At 35.5% G+C, this 25,671-nt stretch overlaps 1 protein-coding gene and 1 pseudogene across 3 annotated transcripts in view; one reads left to right on the top strand and one right to left on the bottom strand.

Annotated features, from left to right (window-relative positions):
* Znrf2 (zinc and ring finger 2) overlaps positions 1 to 25,467 on the bottom strand; it is a 90,173-nt gene extending 64,706 nt beyond the window's left edge. For all 3 annotated transcript variants that reach the window (XM_076835953.1, XM_076835946.1, XM_076835961.1), the window contains exon 1: positions 24,835 to 25,467. In XM_076835953.1, the coding sequence (XP_076692068.1) occupies positions 24,835 to 25,291 (457 nt within the window). In that variant the 5' untranslated portion in view covers positions 25,292 to 25,467. The remainder of the gene's footprint in view (positions 1 to 24,834) is intronic.
* On the top strand, positions 16,666 to 16,760 carry LOC143383961 (U6 spliceosomal RNA; annotated as a pseudogene).
* Positions 25,468 to 25,671: the final 204 nt, after the last annotated feature.

The raw sequence follows: 25,671 nt of genomic DNA, 5'->3' as shown, positions 1-25,671 counted from the left end.
TAGACTGCTGCTTCTGTAGACTGAATTAAAAACTCCTAAGTGGTCTAAAGCCACTAAACTGATATCAGAATCACATGGAACTGCTATTAAAATACAGACTGTTGTAGCCCCTAACCCTTAAGTGTTTATTTTAGTAGATCCAGGGTGGGTCCAATAATCTGTATAACAAGTTCATAGGTGATATGAAACCATGTCAGGACCACTGATGCAGAATGATTCAAGTGCCTCAGTTTGGAGGGTTAGGGGAGAGATTTATGATAAGGATGGCACTGTAGATTGGAGGTTCATAAATGGTGTTAAATCGAATGGGTATCAATATAGAAAATTTTAAAATAAGACTGGACTCCTATCTTATATCATATTTAAAAATCAATTCCAAAAAGATTAAAGTTTTAAGGCAAAAAGAAAAACTACAATGCTTTCATTATAGTTACTGAAGAATACCTTTAATACCTTGGAGAAAGGAAGACTCTAAAAAAGTAGTCAGAGTGAAAAGTACAACATTAAATATGCCCATCAAAAGTTTCCATTGGAAAGGAAATGTCTCGGACTTGATTTAAAATTCTTCAGGAAAATTGTGGGGAGTAGAGATAGATGATATAAGTTAAGGCGAAAATCTTGATGAATGTTGGATAAGCTTGATAAGGGCTTACAATACTATTTTCTCTATGTATATTTTTTCTTATAAAAATTTAAAAAAGCATAAAACTCAAAGAAGACATAGAACTTACATAACTAATAAAAAGAATACAGAATATATGAAGAAATTTAATGAATCACTTAGAAAAGTAACTCAAAAGAAAAATAAGCAAAAGGCAGACACATGAACAGAGGAAATATTTATGGCCAATAAATAGGCAACATGGAAAAGAAAATAATTATCACAGAGAAATACCAGTTCCTTCCCATTAAACTCAACAAAAATTAGGAAACCTGACAAAGGTAAAAGGTAATGAGGATATGGAATAACTAGATATTTAGTCACTGCTAATGGGAATGGAAACTGACATAAATCACTTCAAGAAACAGTTTGGTACTTGCAGCCAAAAAAGTGAAGACCTATCTACCCCAGCAATTCCTCTTATATTGAAGAGCTCTTACATCTGAAGGGACCCAAAGACTTTCCAAGGCATCAATTTTAAAAACACCAAAAATAACTAACTTCCCTTTTCCTAACACTGACTTAAGGAAAAATTTGGCCCTCTCTCATTTTATAAAAGAAAGTCATACCCATTCCAAATCTTATTTTGATACACCACTGTTACAGTGATATAAAGCTTATCTGGCACCAAAGGAAGAGGCTAACGTACTTTTTTTTGGGGGGGGGGGGGGTATAAAGGATTGAACCCAGTGGGGCTTAACTTCTGAGCCACACCACCAATCCTTTTTTATATTTTATTTAGAGTTGCTTAGGGCCATGCTAAATTTCTGAGGCTGACTTGGAAATCACAGTTCTCCTGATTCAGCTTCCAGAGCCGCTGGGGAAAACAGGCCTGCCCCACAGAGCCCAACCTAATATTTACTTTAATCAAAGAATCCTAAAATACCAACCACCCCATCCCACAGTCCGTATCGTTAATATGCTAAGCAATAAAATTCTACTTTCATGTTAAATTTTGAACAATTCCAATGCTATTTTTATTAATTGTAAACTATTAACAGTTGCAGTAAATGTTGATCTTTATAGCCTAATGGCCAATAAGAAATTAACAAAATTTGAAACATGGAATTTTATGTTTAAATACTATTATTTTTATATCCTACTGGTTACCTTAAGACCATTGTGAGTTTTTTTTTTTTAGTTGTAGTTGGACACAATACTTTTATTGTATTTATTTATTTTAATATGGTACTAAGGATCGAACCCAGCACCCAGCACGTGCTAGGAGAGTGCTCTACCACTGAGCCATAACCCCAACTCCTTGAGCTTATTTTTAAGCATTAGTATTTTCAGTTTTTCTGAAACTGTATCCTCTGTGATACTCAAGTATTATCATAAAAAAATTTGATGTCAATTTTAAAACATGCAAAAGGTACTTTTTTTTTAATTTGGCAGGGGAGGGGGGACTTTAAAAAAAAAAAACTAAAGAACACTGACCAAGATAGAGCACACATGTACCCCAGGAGTCATATATAAAATTTCCTGGCAGCACTGTTTATGGTAATACTGCAAAATAGGAAACTACAGAAATTCTATCAATGGTAAATAAATAAATTATGATATATTCATTCAATGGAATACATCAATATGAAAATGAATAATATAAACAATAATGTGGATGAACATACAAATAATATTCATATATTTAGATTAATTGATTGATTTTAAAACATTTAAAACCAAGCCTACTGTTTGAGGATGTTTACTGTGTAGGGATACATAAATGGATGGTAAATGATGAAAAAACATAAGGAAAACAGTGGTTATCATGGTGGCATCAATACATAGGACACAAAGGGAGGCTCTTTGAAACACAAATGTTCTATTTCTTAGAATAGATGATGGTGCACGAGGATTCACTATATTAAGATATTCATATAACATACTATATATATTTTTGAGTATAAAATGTATTTTAAATGCAAGTAATTTTTAAAATTGTCCTTCAAGCCACTGTAATCCCAGTGGCTCAGAAGGCTGAGGCAGGAGGGTCACGAATTCAAAGTCAGCCTCAGCAAAAGAAAGGTGCCAAGCAACTTGGTAAGACCCTGTCTCTAAATAAAATGCAAAATAGGGCTGGGATGATGTGTCTCAGTGGGCCAAGGGCCCCCAAGTTCAACCCCTGGTAACGCCCATCACCCCAAAATTGTCCTTCAACCCAGAATTTCCCCTCTTGGTAATTTATCCTATAGAAATAATGGCATCAGTATGCCAAGAAATTATGAATAGGAGTTTTGTTTGTTAGTAGCAAAAACTGACCATCTATAAAAACAGCTACTATGCATTAAATATTCCTACTAGGGAGCATCATGTAGCCATTAAAAGGAATCTGAAGAATTTCAAGTATAGTACTTGAGGGATTTTCACAATATTTTAAGTGAGAAAATCAAGATCTGACACGTTATCTGTAACAGAAATCCACTTTTATAAAACAATGGCCATATATTATTATATCCATGTAAATAGATCACAAAGGATCAAATTTATCTGGCAAGTGGGGGTGTAAGGGATTAAAAAAGGTGAAGAAATTCCCCCCCAAAATTGTGTATGTATGTGTGTACACTGAATATACACACATTAAAGAATTACCAAACTGTTAAGTGGTATTTGCCTTGGGGAATAGATTTTTTGGTAATTATATTTTATGTATTATTTCAATATTTAATAGCATGTATGATTTTATAGTCAGGAAACATCAAGAAAGACACTGTCAAAGTATTTCTGGGCTCTAGAATAGATGACAATACATATCCCAACTGGTAATATCAATAAAGAGACAGCCCTGGGTAGCCAGTTCATAAAATGGAGAGTAAAGTCATTAAGCTGCACTCACCCTGAGTAGTTTTTTCCAACATGTTTGAAATGTATTTTTCACCTGGTAATGTGCATACAAATCACCTGGGCATTTCTGAAATGCAGACTGTTTGAGTAATTCTAAGGTGTGACCTGAGATTCTGCTTTTCAAATGAACTCCCAAATGAAGGTTATATGGTTGATCCACACACTACAGTTCAACTAGTAGAGCAGTGGGCACTTGGAAGGTGCTAGGCCCTGAAGTCAGTACTTAAGCAAATATTTTATCATTTAATCCTTTTTACAGTCTTTTGGAAATAGGTTTCATCATGCCCATCTACACACAACTAAACTGAAGCTCACAGGAGTAGCAAGAAAACAGAAGGGAAATATGCTATCCAGAGTAAGTTAGTTAATGAATTCCTACCTGCCTTGGAATCTCTTCAAGAGAAACACATTCTTTCCTACTTTTAAGAAATAATCTTTTAGGAGGATACCAGAGTTCCAGGAACTTATACTTCATAGAAAATGGGACCTAGAGCCATAAAACAAAAGAAGCACAGGCATATAAACAGCAACACCCAGAAACCTGTCAGAAATGCAAAGTTTCAGCCCCCATTCCAAACCTATTGAATTAGAAACTCTAGGAGTCTGATTCTGATTCTCAACCCTCTGATTCTCATGGCCACTGAGAGCTACAAAACATCAACAAAGGATTAAGGGAAAAGGAGAGGGTGTCAAGTGACTGTAAAATTAATTTGGTAAGTAGTGAATTAAAATGAGTTATCCAAGGTAGTGCAAGCCTATAATTATGGCAACTCAGGCAGAGGATTTCAAGTTGGAGTCCAGCCTGAACAACTTAGTGAGTTCCTGTCTCAATATAAAAAATAAAAAAATAAAGGATAAGGGTGTTCTCTGTGGTACAGTGCCCTGGGTTCAATCACAGCACCAGAAAATAAATAAAAATTAAAAATGAGATAGTTTTTAATTAAAGAACTCTGTAACAAGTGGCAAACTAACCTAGCTACAGCACTCTTCCTTTCAGGAGAATCTTATGAGACCAGTGTTCTACAAGATAACCTTTCAATGATACTGTCCAAAGTGTATTCTGTTCTTACATTTTAGGGCTCACACCTGGAATCAGATAGACCTGAGTATAAATCTGACCTCCATTTGTGAAAGGGTATTATCTTATTGTCTTTTTTTCCTTACGTACACATGCATATACACACTAATTTAGTAACAAAACTCAAACACATATTTTATTATTTCTTTTCTAAGCTCTCTATTAGATTATATGCTTGTTTCTGAAGGACAAGGTTTTCTTCATCTTTGCTTTCCCAATACCAGAAAGTAATCTATTGTGGCAGACACTGAATATATTTTGACTTAATAAATAACAAAGAAAAATCAAATACAAACACTAAATATGAGAATTAAAAAAAAACATTTCAAGTTTCCTGGATGCTAAATTTTAAGTGGGCTAACACAAAAAAACATTACCTAAGCCCTGTGCTGCTTTTGTTTATAAAAGTCCATTGTCTCATATTCATATGTAGGATAAGGAATATTTTCCTCTAAGCCTTGCAACACATAATCTTTTTAAGTCTTTTAGACATTAAATATATGGACACATAGCTAAAATAAGAATAATATCAATGGATGGTAGAAAATTAAGTCCCCAAAAGACCTCAACTTTCTGTGAAGAAAATCTGTCAGATTTCTCAAATTCCATTAAGGGCTCCTGACAAATGAAAACTGCTTTCCAAATATCAAGGAGTAAACCTGACAGAACTACTTTACCACTCCTCTGGGGGGAAAAAAAAAAAAAAGTGTAACAACCACCTTCTCTGAACATGTAGTAGCATGTCCCTTTCTATAAGTATCTTTATCATTTCCTTTAGTGCCCTAGCCTACAAGAGGAACTTCTCTAGGTTGCTTGTAACACACATTTAATCACCTTATTCCGGTTTGTTAATGGAATTTTGCTTGCACTAGTATATTCAGAGGCAAGCCGTGGACATTGTTTAAGGAAAACAAAAAAAAGCCTCATTATTCTATAGTCCCTCATTATATGGGAAATTGAAGTCTAAGAAAATGAGAGATGAACATAATTAAGCTAGTATGACTGACTTCAAAATAAAACTGTTGCTACCATACCAGGGCCTCTTCCAAAAACATAATATATCAAAAGTGAATGTACAGCAATAGTGACCAAATGATATTGTGATATTGTGAGCATGTATGAATATGTAAAATGAATCTCATATTCATATATAATTATGATTCACCCATAATTTTTTTTTAAAAAAGTGAATGCAGCTAACCATGTCCCAGATGGCCTTTATGGCTTTTCCTCAAGACTCTTTCCTAGTTTTTAAAGAATTCTCTTTTCCTCAGAGGGTAAAGGAACCCAGGCTGAGGTGCCATGATGCCAAAGGCTTTCCTCACTCCAGCAATCTGATAAGGAAGGCTGAAGAGCTGAAGAGCAGATCCTATTCCTGCTCCTCTCTCAATTTTGAGTCCTGGAGTCACATTCAGTAGGCTGTTTTACTGTGACAGGGCCAAAAGAACTCCATTTTCTGGTTCTGCCTATGTAAGGCTGAAATTTCTTTTAGCCTCAGCAATTGTTTGGAATTGTACAGAAAACATAACATAATCTTTGACTCATTTATACTTCCTGGGCTTAAATATATAAACAACACAAATCATAGGTAGAAAAAAAACATGTATACCTAGCCAGTCAACCTAATTTTTAAAAAGATTTAGACTAAATCAAAATAAATACCCAACTCATGAATCTTTATTCAACCACTTCCCTATATTCCTTGACAAGTAGAGTTGCTGCCACACTTGGAAACACTGATCCTAAAAACAAAGTTCCCTGAACTTTGTCCTTTTCCCAAGGATTTACAATTTGTAAATAAACCAACCACTGTCTCACTTTGCTGCAGTGACTCCTATCAAATATTTAATGTCATGGCTGGGTTGTGGCTCAGTGGTAGAGTACTTGCCTCACACATGTGAGGCCATGGGTTCAAACCTCAGCACCACAGAAAATAAATGAATAAAATAAAGCTTTAAAAAAATTTAATGACATCCCAAAACTTTGCTTATCAGATAATTTAAAGAATGGACAAAACAAATTGTGTTACATTGTAACTAAGTTCTCTCTCATTAGTGATATCTACATACTTAAGCCTACAATAATTATCATTAAACACTTTGGACAGTCTTAGTTTTAGTGTCCACAAATTAGAGTACAGTGTTATTATCATACATAAACTGGTAAAGGGGTGGGGTGAAGTGAACAGAGCACAAGAAATGGGAATAGCAAGAAACTTCCCCATGACTGCCCGCCTCCTCAAAATGTACTTATTTTACACTTAGTCAAACCTTGAACTCTTGACATAAAAGAGTACATGCTATATGGCTCCATTTATATGAAGTTCAACAATAGGTAAAACTAGTCTATGGTAACAGAAATAGGTAATATTAACAGCCTCTTGGAAGTATAGGGTTATGACTAGGAAAAAGAATGAATGAACTTTTTTGGGATCATGAAAGTATTCTCTGTTTTGATAATGTCTTAGTTGGTTGTAAAGTTTATGTATTTGTTAAACCTCTTCAAATTCTATACTTTGGATCTATGCATTTCACCGTATATGAATTAATCCTCAATTTTAAAAAAGGAAAAAAGTAGCTGCTTCCTTCCTATAAACAGATCAATGCCCAAGGAGAAAATCAGAGAAAACTGGATGGGGGGGGGGGGCCTGAAATAGTTAAAAACAAAAAAGATTACAAGATGAAAGTGACAATTATGAAGCTCCATGAAAATATAGCTCATGTCTGTTATATCCACTACTATCACCATTTAGCACGACTTAAAAATTTGTTACATAAATACAAAAGAACTATTAAAAAAATCAGAGTACTATCTCTCCTCAAATAAGTACTTAGACATGAAAAGAATTCCAAGATTAATGGCTCTTCATCAATTTAGGTTAATAGATCCTCTTTGAGAATCTGATGAAAACCAAGGATTATTCCTCTAGAAAAATTAACATAAAACACAAAATTTTGTTGTATGCGTCAAGCTTCATCATAGGCCTCCCAATGATGTCTATATATCCTACTTCTCAGAACTAAGTTAGGTTACTTGACAAAAGGGAATAGAGGCTGCAGATGGAACTAGTTGTCTTAATCAGATGATCTGAAAATAGGTTACCCTGGATTATCTGGGTAAACCCAATGTAATCACAGGGGTCCTGAAAACGTGGAAGACTCTTGCAGAAGAGTCAAAACAGAGAGATGGCAGTATAAATAAACAGCCCAGTGCTGCTGGCTATGAGGACAGAGGATGGGGCCATGCAGGTGGCTTCTAAAAACTAAAAAAGATTAAGGAAACAGACTCTCGCCCAAATCTCCACAAGCAGCTTACCAATATCTTGATTTAACCCAGCAAGACTCACTGAGCCTTCTAATTTCTAGAACTATAAGATAATAAAAGTTGTGCAGTTTGAAGCCCCTACATTTGTGGTAATTTGTTAAGACTATTGGTAGAAAACTAATATTCATGGTGAAATTAAAAAAGCACTAATTCAGTCATTATGAGTTATCACCTAAAAGTCAAATGTCTTAGTATCTCAAAGCCTTAATTTTCTCATTTGTAAAATTATGTTTTCTGTCTCTTGCTAAGTATTAGCTGAAGAGTATGTCAATATGCTTTTATGATAAAATATCTATAGATGTGAACTAGTCATATTATTATACAAGATCATATTGATCAAGATAACATCCATACTGGCATATTAAAATATATTCAACACCAAATACAACTCAAAGAGTTCTAGAAACAAAGCTCCAACTGTATTGAAACTATTCCTACTGTGTATTTTTGAAAGCTTTCTATCAAAAAAAAATTCAGCCTTTTAATTTCTAGAAAATCTTTTACAAATTGTTGGTTACATTTTAGATGGTAACCAAAGTCTACTACATATTTCTATATTCCATATAAAACACACCAGATAGCAATCTGTAAAAACTTTCTAAAAAGCATACAGATACTATGTATAAGAAATTGTTATGAGGGGAAACCAATATTGATACAAGTATGTCACTTGCAGTGCTATTAATTCTAAATTATAAAACAGGATTATCTAAATAAATACCATCCACAAAATGTTTTTTAGGTTATCTATTACCTTTGACTTCTCACATTTTACTATCATAATAAATACCTTCTTCCTACTCTTCACAAATATTCCAAAAAATAAAAAAGAGACAGTCTCTATGAAATTCAAACCAAGGCTGAGGTAGGTGGACTCTTGAGTTCAAGATCAGCATCCGCAACTTAGCAAAGCTCTAAGCGACTCAGCAAGACCCTGACTCTAAATAAAATACGAAAAAGGGTGAGAGATGTTGCTCGGTAGTTAAGCAACCCCTAGATTCAATTCCTGGTACCAAAGGAAAAAAAAAATCAATCAAATATATTTGGTAATAAAGTTTTTTCTTCTTCATTTGTAGGATGTAGAAGACTTATATATACCATTTTGATTTAAATTTGTAACCCTGTACCATTAAAATTGACACAAATCTTATATGTAAAAAATCAGTTTTATAAGTCAATGACACAAAGGAAATATTTAAAATGCATAAACACCCAAAACTATTGTGTATACAGATTACATAACGAATTACAAATCAATACAAAATAAATGAACTCAAGTGAAAAATGGGAAAAGCCATGAAAAGGTAATTAAACACATGGAAGAAATGCCCATTTTGACAGCAATCAGGAGATATAAATATTAAAAGTATCAAGCCAAAGAGTAAAGTAAGTAGAATTATATCTAATATAAAAGGATACCACCTAATAATAGCAAAGTTATAGGAAATTATACTACTGGTATAGAATGAAGTATGCCCATCAATGTTTATAGCAGCTCAATTCACAATAGCTAAGCTATGGAACCTACCTAGGTACTCTTCAACAGATTAACAGATAAAGAAAATATGGTACATATATACAATGGCATATTACTCAGCCATAAAAAAAGAATGAAATTACAGGATTTGCTGATAAATGGATGTAACTGAAGACTATAATACTAAGTGAAATAAGCCAATTCCAAAAAACCAAAGATCATAGGTTCTCATGTTAACTCACAATAAACCCGGGGGACGGGAAGGAGGGGGTGTTCACTGGATTAGAAAAAGGGGAGTGAAGGATAGAGAAGGGGGATGGAAATACGAAAGACAATAGACTGAATCAGTCATAGCTTTCTTATGTTCATAACTAAATATACGAACAGTGTAATTCCACATCACGTACAACCACAAAAATTGGAAATTATGCTCCATGTATATGCAATACGTCAAAATACTTTCTATTGTCATGTATAACTAAAAAGTACAAAGCAAAAATATACACATTTGGGGAGAAGGGTTCAATATCTATTAAAAATTAAAGTATTGGGGCTGGGGATGTGGCTCTAGCAGTAGCGCGCTCGCCTAGTATGCACGGGGTGCTGGGTTCGATCCTCAGCACCACATAAAAATTAAAAAAAATAAAATAAAGATGTGTCCACTGAAAACTAAAAAATAAATATAAAAAAATTCTCTCTCTAAAAAAAATTGAAGTATGCATTCCACTGGACTAAAAATCTCTAATTCTAGTTATCTGCTATATAATGATTTTTCTGGTCTTTCTTCCAGGTTTCTGGCACAAAACTTTAGAACACATGAACTTTCCCAAGTACCTGGCATTACTCATTGAGTCCTTTGTATGACATCTGTCTTACTGCTAAAGACATGATTCAGAATGAAAGCTAGTCACCAAAAAAAAAAAAAAAAAAAAAAAAAGCTATGTAATAGGAGAGTTGGAACTTTGAGCCAGCCCAATCTACACAAAGATTAGCAAATTTTTCTTTCTTTCTTTTCTATGTATGTGTGTCTGTCTATATCCAAGGGGATTTGTATTTATTTATTAGTTCTTTGTAGTTATACATGACAGTAGAATTCAGTTTAATATAATTACACAAGCATGGAATATATCTTATTCTAATTAGGGTCTCATCCTTGTGGATGTATAGAATGCTGGAATTCACCGTGATATATTCATATATGTACACAAGAAAATTATGTCAGATTCATTCCACTTTCTTTTTCCTATCTCCTCTCCCCTTCATTCCCATTTGTTTAATCTACTGAACTTCTTTTCTTCCCCCTCCCCAAATTTTCAATTATCATGCCTATATAATAAAATCCAAATGAAAAATAAAAAAGTCTGGATATCTAGGCTTGGAGGAGCACAGATATGCCCAGGAGAAAACCATAGCCTGACTCCATAAGGAAAATAAACTCTGTTTAGAATTCCCCCTAAAACTTGCATTATAGTCCCTCTTCATTTGATTGATCCTCATCTATATCCTTTATAATAAAAACATTAACTATGAGTACAGTTTGTTCCTGAGCTCTGTAAGCCACTGTAGTAAATTATTAAACCAGAGGAGTCATGAACCCCTAAAACTGGTAGCCAGGTGTGTAGCCATGCAGGTGGCTTGGAGACTGCCCCAAAGTGTTTTTGGCATATGAAATAAAAACAGACTTCTTGGGATGGTACCCTTAAACTTTAGTCTGACACTAATTCAGAATAGTATCCATCCTATTAAAGTCTGTACGTGGGTATAAAGACATATAACAATGATTATGAATATTTGAATATGAATGTTTCTACAAAACTGGAAAAACAGAAATATCCTAAATAATACAATAGTTAAATAAACTATGGTACATGTATACTATTGGATTTTAAGTACACAATAATTAAAAAGAAGAGTTGCATTTATATGTTCCCTCATAGGAAAAATCCCCTAAACACATTAAACAGAAAAAGGTTTTAGAAGACTATCATATGGCTGTATTCTTACCAATTAACAACTTCCATCTCCATCACAAAATTACAAATAAAAAAATTAAACTTTTTTCCTATGTACTCTAAGTATGTAAGTGTGTTAAAAAGTCAGGAAGTATGTATACAAAAATGATAATAGTTACATTAAGGAGAAAATGGGATCACTAAAGGGGAGAACTAAAAAGTGACTTCCATTTATCTGAACTAACTGAAATTTGTAGTGATTTTTAATCTCTTCTACATTAAAAAGAAAAAAAGAGGATTTCCAACTAAAAATGATTGGCTGAACGTATTCAGCAGCCTCTGTTCAGTCTAAACATCTTATTAAAATAATAAAAATGTAAATTTTAAGGGGAATAAGGTTATTAAAGGACAGACTATTAAAAAATAAAAATAAAAGCAATTATCATTAGACTTTGGAAAGAAAATGTATGAGTGATCACTATCATTGCTGAACCAGGAAGACAGAAAGGCAACTTGATTTGCACCAGGGACAAGAACTGGCCAGCACAAAACATCCCCAGAAGCAGGAGTGAAGGCGGGCCTGAAAAGAAATTTTCACCTGCTGGTCTGTGTGAGAAGCTTTAGCTCTTCCAGCTGTCCTCCCTGGCTTCTAGAAGGTAGGCAACCCTGGCATTAGACTGGAGATTTGCAATTTGGAGGGGGAAAGTTTCCACACTTGGTGACAATGTCAATAACTGAAGGCAGAGGTACTATGTTGATATTTGAGACCATAGGATGGAGATTAAACAAAAGTATCATGTTGAATGCTGAGACTCCAAATACTTTCACTCTACTCTTAGAACCCCGCCCCCCCCAAAAAAATTATGTCTTGACCTAGACACAGTAGCACATGTCTGAATTCCAAGGAACTCAAGAGGCTACAGCAGAAGGATCACAAGTTTAAGATCAGCCTTGAAAACTTAAGAGACCCTGTCCCTAAATAAAACATATATATATATATATATATATATATATATATATATATATTTATTTATTTATTTATTTATTTATTTATATATATATATATCTCAGCAGTAAAGTATCCTGAGTACAACCCCCAGTACAGCAAATCAAAAACAAAACCCAAAAAAAACTAACTATGAAAATAAATTAGGGCTGAGATTGTGGCTCAGTGGTAGAGCACTCGCCTAATACATGTGAGGCACTGGGTTTGATCTCCAGCACCACATAAAAAAAATAAAGTTATTTTGAGTCCATCTACAACTTCAAATATTTAAAAATAAATTAATTAAATTTCCTCAATACTAAAAACATGCTAATAAAAAAGTACACCATCAGGCAACACATAGAAGGCAATATTCATAATTCATATTTCTGGAAAAAGATTTTTGTGTCCATAATATATAAAGGATTTAACAACTCAATAATGAAAACCAGAAAAAAGGTTACAATTGTAGTTCAGAGGTAGAGCACCTGCCTAGCATGTACTAGGCCCTAGGTCCCCAGCTGGGGAGGTGGGGAGTCTTTCATGTAAGAAAAATCATAACTGGAAAATATGACCAAGCCTAAGAGAAAAGGCAATTAATTTAATATTCTTAAGAAAAGAGACCAGACAGATGATTCTACATACAGAGAGAGCTTCCAATCAATTTTTAAGTACCCCACTTTAATGTACCAGTAATCAGCCAAATATCACCAAACACTTAAAGAAAACAAAAAACTTAAGCCAAGAGAAAAATAACTGGGAAGAAAGTAAGCAATTAGGAAGGGAAAAAATATACACATAAGTAAACATACATATATGAACATATATAAACAAACATGCAAAAATACACATAATAGTCTCAGAAAAAGATGTTGTTATCACAAAACAAAAATGTAATGTATGGACCCCCTAAAGCTCAGGAAATAATGCCAAGAGTAAATAAATGAGGCAGCATCAAATTAAAAAACTTCTGCCCAGCAAAGGAAACTAAGAAATGTGAAGAAAGAACCTACAGAATGGGAGAAAAATCTTTGCTACTCTCTGACAATAGATTAATATCTAGAATATATAAAAAACCTGAAAGACTTTGAACCAAGAAAAACCAAAAAAATCCAATTAATAAATGGACAAATGAATTAAACAGTCACTTCCCAAAAGAAGAAATACAAATGGCCAACACATGTATAAAAAAAAGTTCAACATCATTAACAATTACAGAAATGCAAATCAAAACTAAAATGAAATTTCACTTCATACCTGTCAGAATGCCAGTCTTCAAGGATACAAATCATAAATCTTGGAGAAAACGTAGAGAAAAAGGAAAACTGTTAACACTCTTGGTGGGACTATAAATTATTACAACCACTATGGAAATCAGTATGGAGTGCCTCAAATAATTAGCCATGGCAACACCATATGACAGAAAGAATTATTTATCACACCATAGTGATACATGCATACCCATGTTTATATAGCAGCACAATTCACAATAGCCAAACTAAGGAACCAAATAAAGGATCAACAACAACAACAAAAAAATTGTGTATGTACAAAATGGAGTTTTATGCATAAAGAAAAATGAAATTGTTATTTACAGAAAAGCAGATGCATAGTGAGAACATTATGTTAAAAGTGAAATAAACCAAACTCAGAGGGTCAATGGTCATAAATTTTCTGTCATATGCAAAAGCTAGAGAGGAAAAAGGAAAAAGAAAAGTGAGGAGTGGGTTCCAGGACCTCATGAAAACTCAAAGGGAGATCAGTAGAAAAAAGACACCAATGAGTAGGAGATACTGAATGAGGGGGGAAGTGCTGGGGAGTGACACTGGCCAAATTACATTGTTATATTGTGTGTATGTCCAAATATGTTAACAACAAACCATTATGTACAACTATAATGTGCCGATAAAAAAAGTGGGAAAAAATAAATGTATGAAAAAAACTCACAAAAAGAAAATTCATAAAAATAAAAAACATTAAAATCAAAAGGTAAAAATTATAGAAACAAAAACCAACTTAAGTATTATAACAATGGAAGAAAAAAACCTTCCAAAAAAGAAAAACAAAAAACCAGAGACTTAAAAAAAAAAATCAAGAAAAGATTCAGCAGAGAATCATTCTAGGTATTCAAAATCTAAATGAGACGAAAATATGGTGGAACACACAGAAATAATTTTTTGAAACTGCCCAAAATGAAGGACAAAATTTAACAGACTAAAAGAGCCTTACAAATATGCTTTAATAATAACACATTCCTTCCAAGATCCATAATAACAAAAATTTATAACCCAAGGAAAAGAGCCTAAAAGTTTGGGATGGGGGGGTGGTCATACAAAGAATCAACAACCAGAATGACAACCATATACTCAACAACACATCTAAAATCTAAGAGAAAATAATTTCCAACCTAGAACTCAATGTCAAGCTAAAGCAGTAATCAAGAGTGAAGGCAGGCTAGGCACATGCCTATAATCCCAGGTAAGTAGGAGGCTGAGGCAGGAGGGTCACAAATTTAAGGCCAGCCTGGGCAATTCTCTAAGACACTGTCTCAAAATAAAAGGGTCAAGGGTGTAAGCTGAATGATAGAACACTTGCTTAGTATGTGTGAGGCCTTAGGTTCAATCTCCCCACCCTGAGGGAGGGAGGGGATAAATATGTTTTGACTCTGAAGTCTCAAAAAAAACTTTTACCTTACATACATTGTTTCTCAGTGGGACATAGGAGATTATGTTCTGCCCAAAAACAATGGAGAATATCAAGAAAGAAAAGACACAACATCAAAGTATTAGAAGATTGATCAGAAAAGGGAAATGGATTCTCCTGGACCAATTCAGAATGGGCAGGCCAGAAGGCCCCAGAAGAGACTTTATCAAGATGAAATTCAGAGAGGATCTAATGTATATGAACAAACTAAGATTTACATTACCAAGGGAGGGCTGTAAAACTAAATAATCTTTCAAGAAACTAAGCAAAAATTTTAAAACACAAAGATTGAACAGGAAAAGAAAAGCAGCTAATGTGAACTCTGAATTACTAAAAGAAAGTTCGATATGTTCTAGAGAATAATAATGTATACAGAATAAATAACATTTAAATACTATAACTGTTAAGTAGACCAACATCTCCAAATAATTTAAGGAAATTTATCTATCCTCCTTGCTTTTTATGAGACTCAAAGGCGATAGTTCTTGTGAAATCACTTTCCTCATCTATGAATTACTACATAAAAGCAATGGTATTAGTTCAATATTTATGAAGACATTAGTTGTCGTTTGATTTTAAAGAAATAAACAACAATCCTTAAAAATGCTGTATATATGGTCAGATGGAGCAAGAGTGGACAAGGGGAGTTATAAAGGAATTAAGCCTTGAAGGTGCTCACCTTGTTGTTAGCAGGGATTGAACCCAGGGGCACTCAACCACTGTGCTGCAACCCCACTTCTTATTTTTTATTTTTAGTTTTTTGTAGTTGTAGATGGACAGAATGCCTTTATTTTATTTTTCGTGGTGTTGAAGATCGAACCTAGTGCCCCATGCATGCTAGGTAAGCACTCTGCCACTGAGCTATAGCCCCAACCCTTCACCCCTTATTTTTTGAGTTAAGAGTCTTGCCGAGTTACTTAGGACCTTGCTAAATTGCTGAGGATGGCTTTGAACTTGGGATCCTCCTGCCTCAGCCTAGAGTCACTGGGATTACAGGCATGTGTCATCACTCCTGGCTATTGGAAGTGTTTTGAAGAAATACTGTGATACGGATCTGAGGAAAAACAAATCAAGACCTCGGACCTCTCAGACTAGAAGATGCAAAGGCGGCAGCAGAGATTAATTGCTTTATTAAAGATGCGCCATATCATACAACAATTATAAAGAGGCTGAATCTGGGATGGGTAGTGTGCTTGCCCAGCATGTGGAAGACCCTGGCTTCAACTTAAAAAATAAAAAATAAATTTTAAAAGCTAAGCCTTCAGATTCTGTCCTGAAGCAGCAGTACATACTTAACAAAAAGTCTGACCTGCCTTATCTTCTTACCAATCATCTTAGCCATCTCCAACCAGCCACAAAACAAATTTGAAATAATCTAAGAAAACTTTGTAGCAAATCCAAATGGTTATTTTTTTTTAAAAAAAAGGCTCTAAACAGCATAATTTTATTCCTAAGGCAATTTTATGATTGTTCCCACTTGTATAACCCACATTATACTTATTTTCTCTGGTTCAAAAATTCCTTTTACATATATTAACACAAAGACATAGTCACACTGCTTCTTTCAGAAGCAATGTTTTTCAAGTGATTTAAATATGACAATAATTTTGGTGATCAACAACCTTGTTTAAGAACATATAAAGTGCTTGCTTAGGCAGCACACATTAAAATTGGAATGATACAGGGAAGATTAGCACAGCCCCTGTATAAGGAGAACACACAAATCCAACCACATTTTTAAAAGATTAACATAAATACACAATATTATTAAATATATTTTTGAAAATATTCAATATGTACAAAGTTTTTACCACATATATGGCACAGTAAACGTGCTGTAAAGCTTAATTCAAATATTCACAGGAGAATTTTGTTAGAAAACACATTTTTAAAAATAACAAAAACTAAAAGCTTAGATTCTTTTTGCAAAATCTGAGAAACTGGGAAGGAAATAGGGCATGAGAGTAAAGTACATGGTCCTCCTGACCATGAGCTAATCAGAGTCCTTCTGATAGAGATAGAAATAATCCCCTCTTTTTTAAGCCTCCAAAATCACAAAGGGTTAGAAGTAAAGATGAGCCTGCAGGTCATCAGCTTAAAAGGCCTATATTCAACAGAATAGGATAAAGTAGGGAAAAGCAAAATGAGATTAGGGCATCTGCACAAATTATGTGCATGGGTGTATACACACACACACACACACACACACAATTGCTACATTTTGGTTCCAGTGGTCTTGGTTCTTTGCACCTGTTCCTTCAATTCTGTGCACAACCCTAGGATACTTTCCAATAATTAGAGAACAATATATTATTTTTCACTTGTTTTTTTAAGCTGTTTCCATCATTTAAAACTCATAGATTCTATGATCACAAAACAACACTTTCAGTTAACACTAGAAATAATAACAGGGTATTAAAAATGTTAAAGCTACACTTTAAAATAACTCCCAAATGAAAATATCAAAACATGTAGTTAATATTTATTCCTCACAGTTGTTTTTAAAAGAAAATGTATATGATACATATGAAAACACATAGCATTCAAAGCTATGAAAAGTGACTTATTACACTGAGAGGTAATCATAGCTTTAAATGTTTTAATCATTTAAAAATATAAGTGAAAAATAAATTAAGAAGCTGAGAGAATGAACAAAATTAATTTTACAAAATAGGAAAAAAAGAGATAAGAAGTTGAATTAATGAAACAGAAATCAACAATAAAAGTGGCACAATGGCACAGGCCTGTAATCCCAGATACTCAGGAAGCTGAGACAGGAGGAAGTTCAAAGCCAGCCTCTGCAACTTAGTGAGGTCCTAAGCAACTCAGTGAGACTGTGTCTCTAAATAAAATACAAAATACGGCTGAGGATGTGGTTCAATGATCTAGTGGCCCTGAGTTCAGTCCCCAGTATCAAAAAAAAAAAAAAATTGTGCTGTAAAAAATGTTATGTTAAAAACTGATGGGGTAAAAAAAACATGCTATCAAAAAATTGTCCATGGATCCAAGAAATCACAAGGGAAATCAGAAGACATTTTCCACTAAATGTTAGTAAAAACACTTCAAAATCTGTAGAATTTAAAATCTTATATTAGAAAAATCAAAAAGGTTCAAAATCAAAATATTGTATAGAATGTCCCAAGTTTTTGTATTCCAGATGTGTATAATGAAGAAAATAGACATCAATGTTTTATTCTGGTTATTTTTGGTGATATGATTACAAGTAATCGCAACATCTTCTACATGCTTTTCTGTATTTGATTGTTTTCTACTAAATATGTACTGTATTATAATCTTTATGATTTAAAAAGTTAAGTGACTTTTTTTCCTTGTAATTCAATTCTAATCATGGCCTCTTCCTCTGTCTCTTAAAATCCTTACTCCTAGGTCTGTCTCAGCAATTTGACAACTTGGTGAAAGACTGTTTCAAAATAAAAAATAAAAAGGACTGAGGATGTAGTTCAGTGCTTTCAATCCATAGTATCAGGGGGAAAATATACATATTTACAAATTTTACCATTATGTATAATTATAATGCACACAAAAAAAATCATAAAATCCTTGCACCTCAGATCCTATCCACTATACTCCTGGTTGCTTGTCTCCAATTAATTCACTTTACATTCTCACTTCCAGACTCAGATACATGACATAATTCCATACATTTTCTCTGGAAATAACCTGCACTAACTACTATATTTTTTTGGTCTCATTCAACTTCCCAACCTCACTGCATTAATGAAGGCTACTTTACCACCCATGCTAATTGTTTTTATGAACATTCACAACTTAATGGGGGAAAAAAGTAGACATAAAGTTGAACAAATTCTGAGATACCATACTAAGGTTTTTAAATATTAGCCTATACCCTTAAAAACAAGCTTTATATTCATCCCTTAGTAATCACCCACTTTTTAGATCCACTTATAATCCTCAAATTGGTGATTTCTCAATTTTTTTGTAAAGTCCCAAGTTAAAGAATCATTTTCAACTTCTAAAAGGATGCTTCTAACCAGATGGAAATCCAATAGCCACCCAAATTTAACACACCTAGAAGAACTCATTACTTCTGAAAACTGTTCTTCCCATCTTTAATATTGCTTAAAGGTGTCACTATGCACCTAGATTCTCAATTCTATCATTTCTACCTTATAAATCTAGATCAAATCCAATTTTTCTCCTCCCTTGACAATAATTTCAACTTAGGCATCTTCCACAAATTTTCTTTTTTTCCTTTATTTTGGCAGTACTAGGGATTGAATCCAATGGCTCGACCATTGAGTTATATCCCCAGGCCTTTTTATTTATTTTTCAGACAGGGTCTGCCTAAATTGCACATGCTGGCCTCAAACTTGTAATCCTGTCTTAGCTTCCCAAGTAGCTAGAATTACAGGTATGCACTAAGGTGCCTAGCCCACCAATTACATTCCAAATTTTCTAGCTTACTTTCCTGCTACCACATTCTCTGCCTAAAAAACAATCTGGATCAGGGTTGTGTACAGTTCAAAAACTAACACTCCACCACTACAGAAGATTATTATCCATGCACAATGGTACCCCCTGGCCTAATTAAACTACCTTGCTTTCAAACTTGATGAAATAAAATAAATGGAGCACTGTAGAATTTTTCAATGATCAGCCCAAATTTCTATTCTCTAGATTCATGTGTTCATCATTCCTCCACACACCCAACAGTCCAGATGTGGTCAACTTTTCAGTATACCCTATCGAAGTCCCAGTCTTTTGTGGATTTTTTCTTTAGTCCATAGTCCCTCTCCTCCATAAAAATTTTAAATCCTTCAAACAGTTGAAATGTTACCTTTCTCTGTGAAAAATTCTTTGACTACCCTGGCTAGAGATCCTTCACTAAATGTTTTGTTAAAAGTCCTATTACAGAACTTATAACATTGTATAATCAAAAAGGTCCTCTAAAACCCAAGGGAACATTGAGCAAGAGCAGGAAGAAGCCTTTCATGTTTATTCCCATGAAACCTAAAATTCCCAGCCCCTAAAAGAAGCTCATTCATGTTTACTAATATTGTACTTACTATACGCATTATTGCAACTTTTTAAAAAGTTTTTAAAAAATGAGCTTTTTAAAAAGTTAAGGCAGTTACATGTTTACTGTACTATCTAAGTCTATTAATCAGTGTGGCACACACTTTAAAGAAACTATTTTGGATTCCTACTTTCTGGTGTTTAAACCTTTGCAAAACCCCCATTCCTTGAGTGTGAACCAGACTCATAGTTTGCTTTTAACCAATGAAACCTGCAATAAAGGCCTGGTATACTGATGACATAGATATAGTACTAGCCCATCTTCCTACTCTCTCTACTTTGCTGGCTTTGAAGAAGCAAGCTTCCAAGAACCCAACTACAAGACAATTCTGCCAAACAATTGGAGGCCATCTGAAGACAGATTCTTCCCCATCTGAATCTCCAGATAATGCAATCCTAGCCAACATTTCAAATGGAGTCTTGCAGAGGACTCAGCTTTGCTATGCCTAGATCCTTGACCCATAGAAAGAGAAATAAATGTGTGTTGCTTTAAGCAGCTAAATCTGTAGGAAGCTGTTAATAAACATCATAGAACACAAATACAACTGGAATGTAAGACATTTCTGAATCCTTTGTTCAGATAAAGGGCTATGTTTTTTTCCAATTTCTAAACATATAATGATGGAACACATGATGCAAAATTAAACATTTTAATTAAACAATGTGCTTAGGAATATTTATGTAAGAAGATAAATCTTAGAAAATACTTTGCTACATAATGTAGTTCCTACACTTCTCTTTTAACCCTTTAATAAACCCAATTTTAAGTATATCCAGTGTATGGAAGAACATTAAGGTAATGTTACCTTTCAAGATGAATAAGTAATATGAAAGTGGACATTGAAATAAAAACCTACTTACTGGCTACCAAGTAAAACAATTAATTGGAGAACAGCAGGGGACTTGCTGGAGACCAGAACTACAGTAGCCAATAAGCATCTAAGTACCTAGTATTTACAGCATGCACTTCTAAGATCAGATAGGGTCCATGCAACTATTAACACTCCTCCCTCCAGCTCACCTTCTAACTTGCAGTCAAGGTACTTCCAAAAAATTCCCAAAGCAGAAATTTCTATGACAGAGGTCACACTTTAGCATGAAACATATTTAAAAATACATGACATTATAAGTGAGAAACATTAACCACAAAAGTTCCTTTTCAAGACTGGCAGGGGTAGCAGTTAGAAGTGTCATTTTTCTTAGGAAGAGGCAATTCATTCCTCTTCTGCCACTCCCTATAAATGGCTTCAATTGACTAAAATAAATTTCAGAAATAGAAACCATATTAACTATGTCATCTATCCCAAATCCAAATATTTTGGCACTTGATATTGCTAAGAAGTGATGACTGAGAACAATTCAGTAATTTGAGATAATCTACACCATAAAACCTCATATCCATGTTTAAAATCAGGTGAAGTAAACCTTCTCAAAAATACAGATCTTAAGATATGTAGTTTTAAGAGAAAAACCATACTACTTTGACATGAGGAAACAGGCTTCATAAATAACAGGAGGCACCTGAATTCCAAACAGAATATTGCAAACCACAAACTCAAGACAATTAGACAGTCAAAAGCAACACTGTACTCCTGATTGAGTGTCTTCAATTAATTCACTTTACATTCTCACTTCCAGACTCAGATACATGACATAATTCCATACAATTTCTCTGGAAATAACCTCCACTAACTGCTATATTTTTATAGTCTCATTCAACTTCCCAACCTCACTGCATTAATGAAGGCTATTTTACCACCCATGCTAATTGTTTTTATAAACATTCATGACTTAGTGGGGAAAAAAAGTAGACATAAAATAAAGTTGAACAAATCCTGAGATACCATACTAAGGTTTTTAAATATTAGACTATGCCCTTAAAAGCCAGTTTTAAAACAAAAGGGATGGGCAATATTAGTAGTAATCAAGATAGCTTCTCTTCATCTTAATAGTATTAATCTCATCAGCCCGAACAAAAAGAAAAAACTATTCCATTTTTTAAAAACTCCTATCCAGATTCTAATCATAGTTTAATGTCCAAGAACTAACTCTTAGGAAATTTCTACAAACTGAAATATCTGGATCAAGCACCTCTTTTTCAGTTCTCTAGAGAGATAATTAAATAAGAGTATATAGCCAAAATATATGTCTAAAAAAGAGTAAAACATAAAACTATAACAGAAAACCTCCTTGTTCAATTTGGCAATTATGATAGAACTACTAACAAATGGATTTGCTATTAGACTCCTAAGATTAAAAAAAAAAAAAAAAAAAAAAAGAAACGTGTCAGTTTTTCATTTTCTATAAATTACATAATAGCCCATAAGAGAAAGATTATTAGTCTCATATTTTTCTTATGAGAATAATACAACTAAAATAAGTTTTAAAAAAGTTAAGAACTTTTCATTAATTTAGAAATATTCTTTTTCTCAATTTTCAGATGGAGTTCATTACATATGCCCAAAGTTAAAGGACATGCTAATATCATAATACATATAAAAATTAAGCCAATGTAAAGTTAATCAAGTTGAATTTTTTAAATTATAAGGTTCATCATTCAGCTCCCTAAGTCTCAAAATAAGAAACATGCATCTATTGTTTTCCTCATTCCATGCACTGACATACAGACAAAAATCTCACTAAGACAATGCCACTAAAAAATGGGTTTTCACATAAATCTATTCCATCTGTCTCAAAAATTTAAAGTCACAGCCCTCTGTTCTGATCTTTTCATTTGAGAACAGGTATCTTCTGATACTTTTCCAGCCTTTCTCAACTGAGGTTTCTCATGTGAATCAGTAAAACACAGAAAATTGATGGTTTCCTCAAAAGTCCCAAGAATGATACATAACCAGAATCATTCTGAATACACTCGGAGAGAAAACGTTATATTCATTGCACACATTGGATAGGCAGGAGTGTTCAATTCTCTACAGCGATCTAGTTGGGAAAGACTGCCCAAAGTTCCTCATACTATCCTGTCTTCCAAAACCAAATGCACTAGAACCATAAGCGCATAAACCTAAAATTTAGACTTAAAAAAAATGCTTTACCTCCAACTTCCAGCAACTAGATCTTTTTCATTTGCTAATTTATTATGAATTAAAAGCATGGGTGTCAACTGTTTGCTCTGGTCTAAATGGAAGTATTAAACAAAATAAACCCATGCAGATATACTTTTTGTCAAAGTGAAGTATAAGCCCTTTAAAATGCAGTAATCAATATATTAAGTAAATAATTAATTTGACAAAACCTTTCCTATTTCTTTTACATAATCATATCTTTTGATGATTAACACTGCTAAATGCAAATTTTTATTTTAAAAAGAAAAAAAAATTTTTAAACCAGTAACAGTCTTTATCTTCAATTCTCTGGAAACTGCATTACAGCACCTTCAGCTGTGTTGTAATCAAGGCCCAGTAAGGACACCACCAATTCTTTTTATCAAAAACAAGATTTTAAAGATGGCCCAACTGTAGGAAAACAACTGATATTTTCATTTACACAGCAAATATTATCATAAATAGATAATTAAAAAGTTAGCCACTCCTTATTAAAGTGGAAAGCGGTATTAAAAAGGTGGGAAAACTAAACACGAGGTCTTTATTTTTAACTTATTCTAGTGTGAATGCTGATAGAAAACCAGAACAGATATATATGTTCTTAATGAATATTCTATTTTACCAGCTTTCTACTCAAAGTAATTACATTTATAAACACATGAGTCAAGAGGCTATAAAAATGGAGGGGATAAGTGTTTTCCCTGTTCTTCTGTGCTCAGTTGTATCAGGAAAATTATGCAATTATATGGGAATACTTATCTTCTATGTGTTTCTTTCTTTTCATAAAGGAGGGAGGAAAGGTGGTCTTGATTCAGCATAAAACAAAGAGGCAGAATTCATTTTCCTCAGATGAAGCGCACCCTTTCTTCGGTAAGCAGTTTCCTACTATTTTTTTTTCCCCCACAAGTGACTTTTCCTTAACCATAGTCAATACTGCTCTTCAAAAGAACCTAGCCAATTACTGCCCCCTTGTAGGCAAAGTTGTGATAATTTTTAAACGCTCTCCTAAAGAAACTGTTTAGGATTATTTAAATTTCTAAATTAGGCAGGGCTGACATTAACCATTATGCAAAGTAGCAATTCACTGAGGTTAAAAAAAAAAAAAAAAAAAAAAAACACTTTCAATCAACACATGCATCCAATTAACGTATATGTGCTAGGTGAGCCCATTTAGAGACTTAAGGATCCCCGATTTTATTTAAAAGTCGGTCCAATGGAAATGATAACTTCCTTCTTTTTCAAATACTCAAACGTCCATTTGAGGCCCTTGACTTTTGGCTGCTCCCCACTCGGTCCCCAGTCACAACTACATTTAGCAGCGGGTCTCCGCCTGACTTCCTGGTATTAAAAGCCACAACCAGGAGGGCTGTTTCGTCAGCTTGTTTTAAAACAATACTTGCTCCATTCTCCTCACTGGGGGTGGGAGGGGAGGGAACTTTCCCTACAGAGCAGCCGCTATCACCCAGGGAAGAGTCCTCACGAGGTTTAAAAATACAAACCAGGCATCTGAGCGGCCCTGGCACTGCAGGGGTTAAGTGCAACTCGGGGGGCAGGACGGGCCGGGGTCGAGCCCCAAGCGCCAAGGCTGAAGGAGAAAAGGAGAAGGGTAAAAATAACCGGCGGCCGTGACCCACGTGCAGCTGCGCAAGGCAGACGGGAGGGCCGGGCGCCGAGCGCGGGGAAGGGGCCGTACCTCCAAACATGTGCGGCGAGAGGTGAGCTGGAAGGGAGCCGATCACCAGGCGCGGCCCGCCGGGGCCCACGCCCGCCGGCCGGTCCCTGCCGCCGCCGTCCTCGGGGCTGCTGTGCACCGAGTCCTGCGAGCCGTACGGACCACTGCTGCTGTTGGGGATGCTGAAGGAGGACTGCGCGGCTCGGGCCCCCGACGCCACGCTCCCCACGGCCCCGCCGAGGGAGCGGCTGCGCGGGGCTGCCGGGGCTGCCGAGGCCGCCGCTGCGCCGCCCGAAGCGCTGGGCTGATGTGCACTAGGCACCTGAGCCGGAAACCTGCCCGCGGCCGCCTCCCGAGCCCCGCCGCCGCTGCCCGCGGTCCCATTGGCCCCTCCGCTGCTGCTGGAAGGTAGATCCGAGCCTGAGTACGCACGGGTACGGCCGTTAGCGGCGGCCGGGCCGCTCTGCTTGGCGCCCATGTCCGCCCTGCCCCGGGCCGGGCCCGCGCGTAGGGCCCCGAGCGCCGGGAGGGCGGGAGCGAGCGGAGGAGCGAGAGGGCAGGGCCGAGGCGCCGCGGCCGGCCCACTGGGGCCCCCGCACGTCCAGGGCCACCGCCCGGCGCCCCGAGGGGCGGTCGGCGCGCGGCGCGCTTTTCTCCTCGGGGCGACGGGCGAGGCCGGCGACCTGACTGGGCGCAGGAGGTGAGGTGAGAGGGAGGAGGGCCTGGTTCGGCCGCGGCGAGCACCGCTCGCTGGATCCGGCGCAGGAGGTGGCTCAGGTGGCGGTGCGGCGGCCGCTGGTTTCGGTTCTGGTGCGCCACGACGGGCCGCTGCCGCTCTCTGCCACCGCGCTCTGCGCC

Source organism: Callospermophilus lateralis, chromosome 1 (genome assembly GCF_048772815.1).
Source record: "Callospermophilus lateralis isolate mCalLat2 chromosome 1, mCalLat2.hap1, whole genome shotgun sequence".
Classification (NCBI taxonomy): Eukaryota; Metazoa; Chordata; class Mammalia; order Rodentia; family Sciuridae; genus Callospermophilus; species Callospermophilus lateralis.
Note: the sequence above shows the minus strand (reverse complement) of the source record. Positions and strands in the feature narration are given on the sequence as shown.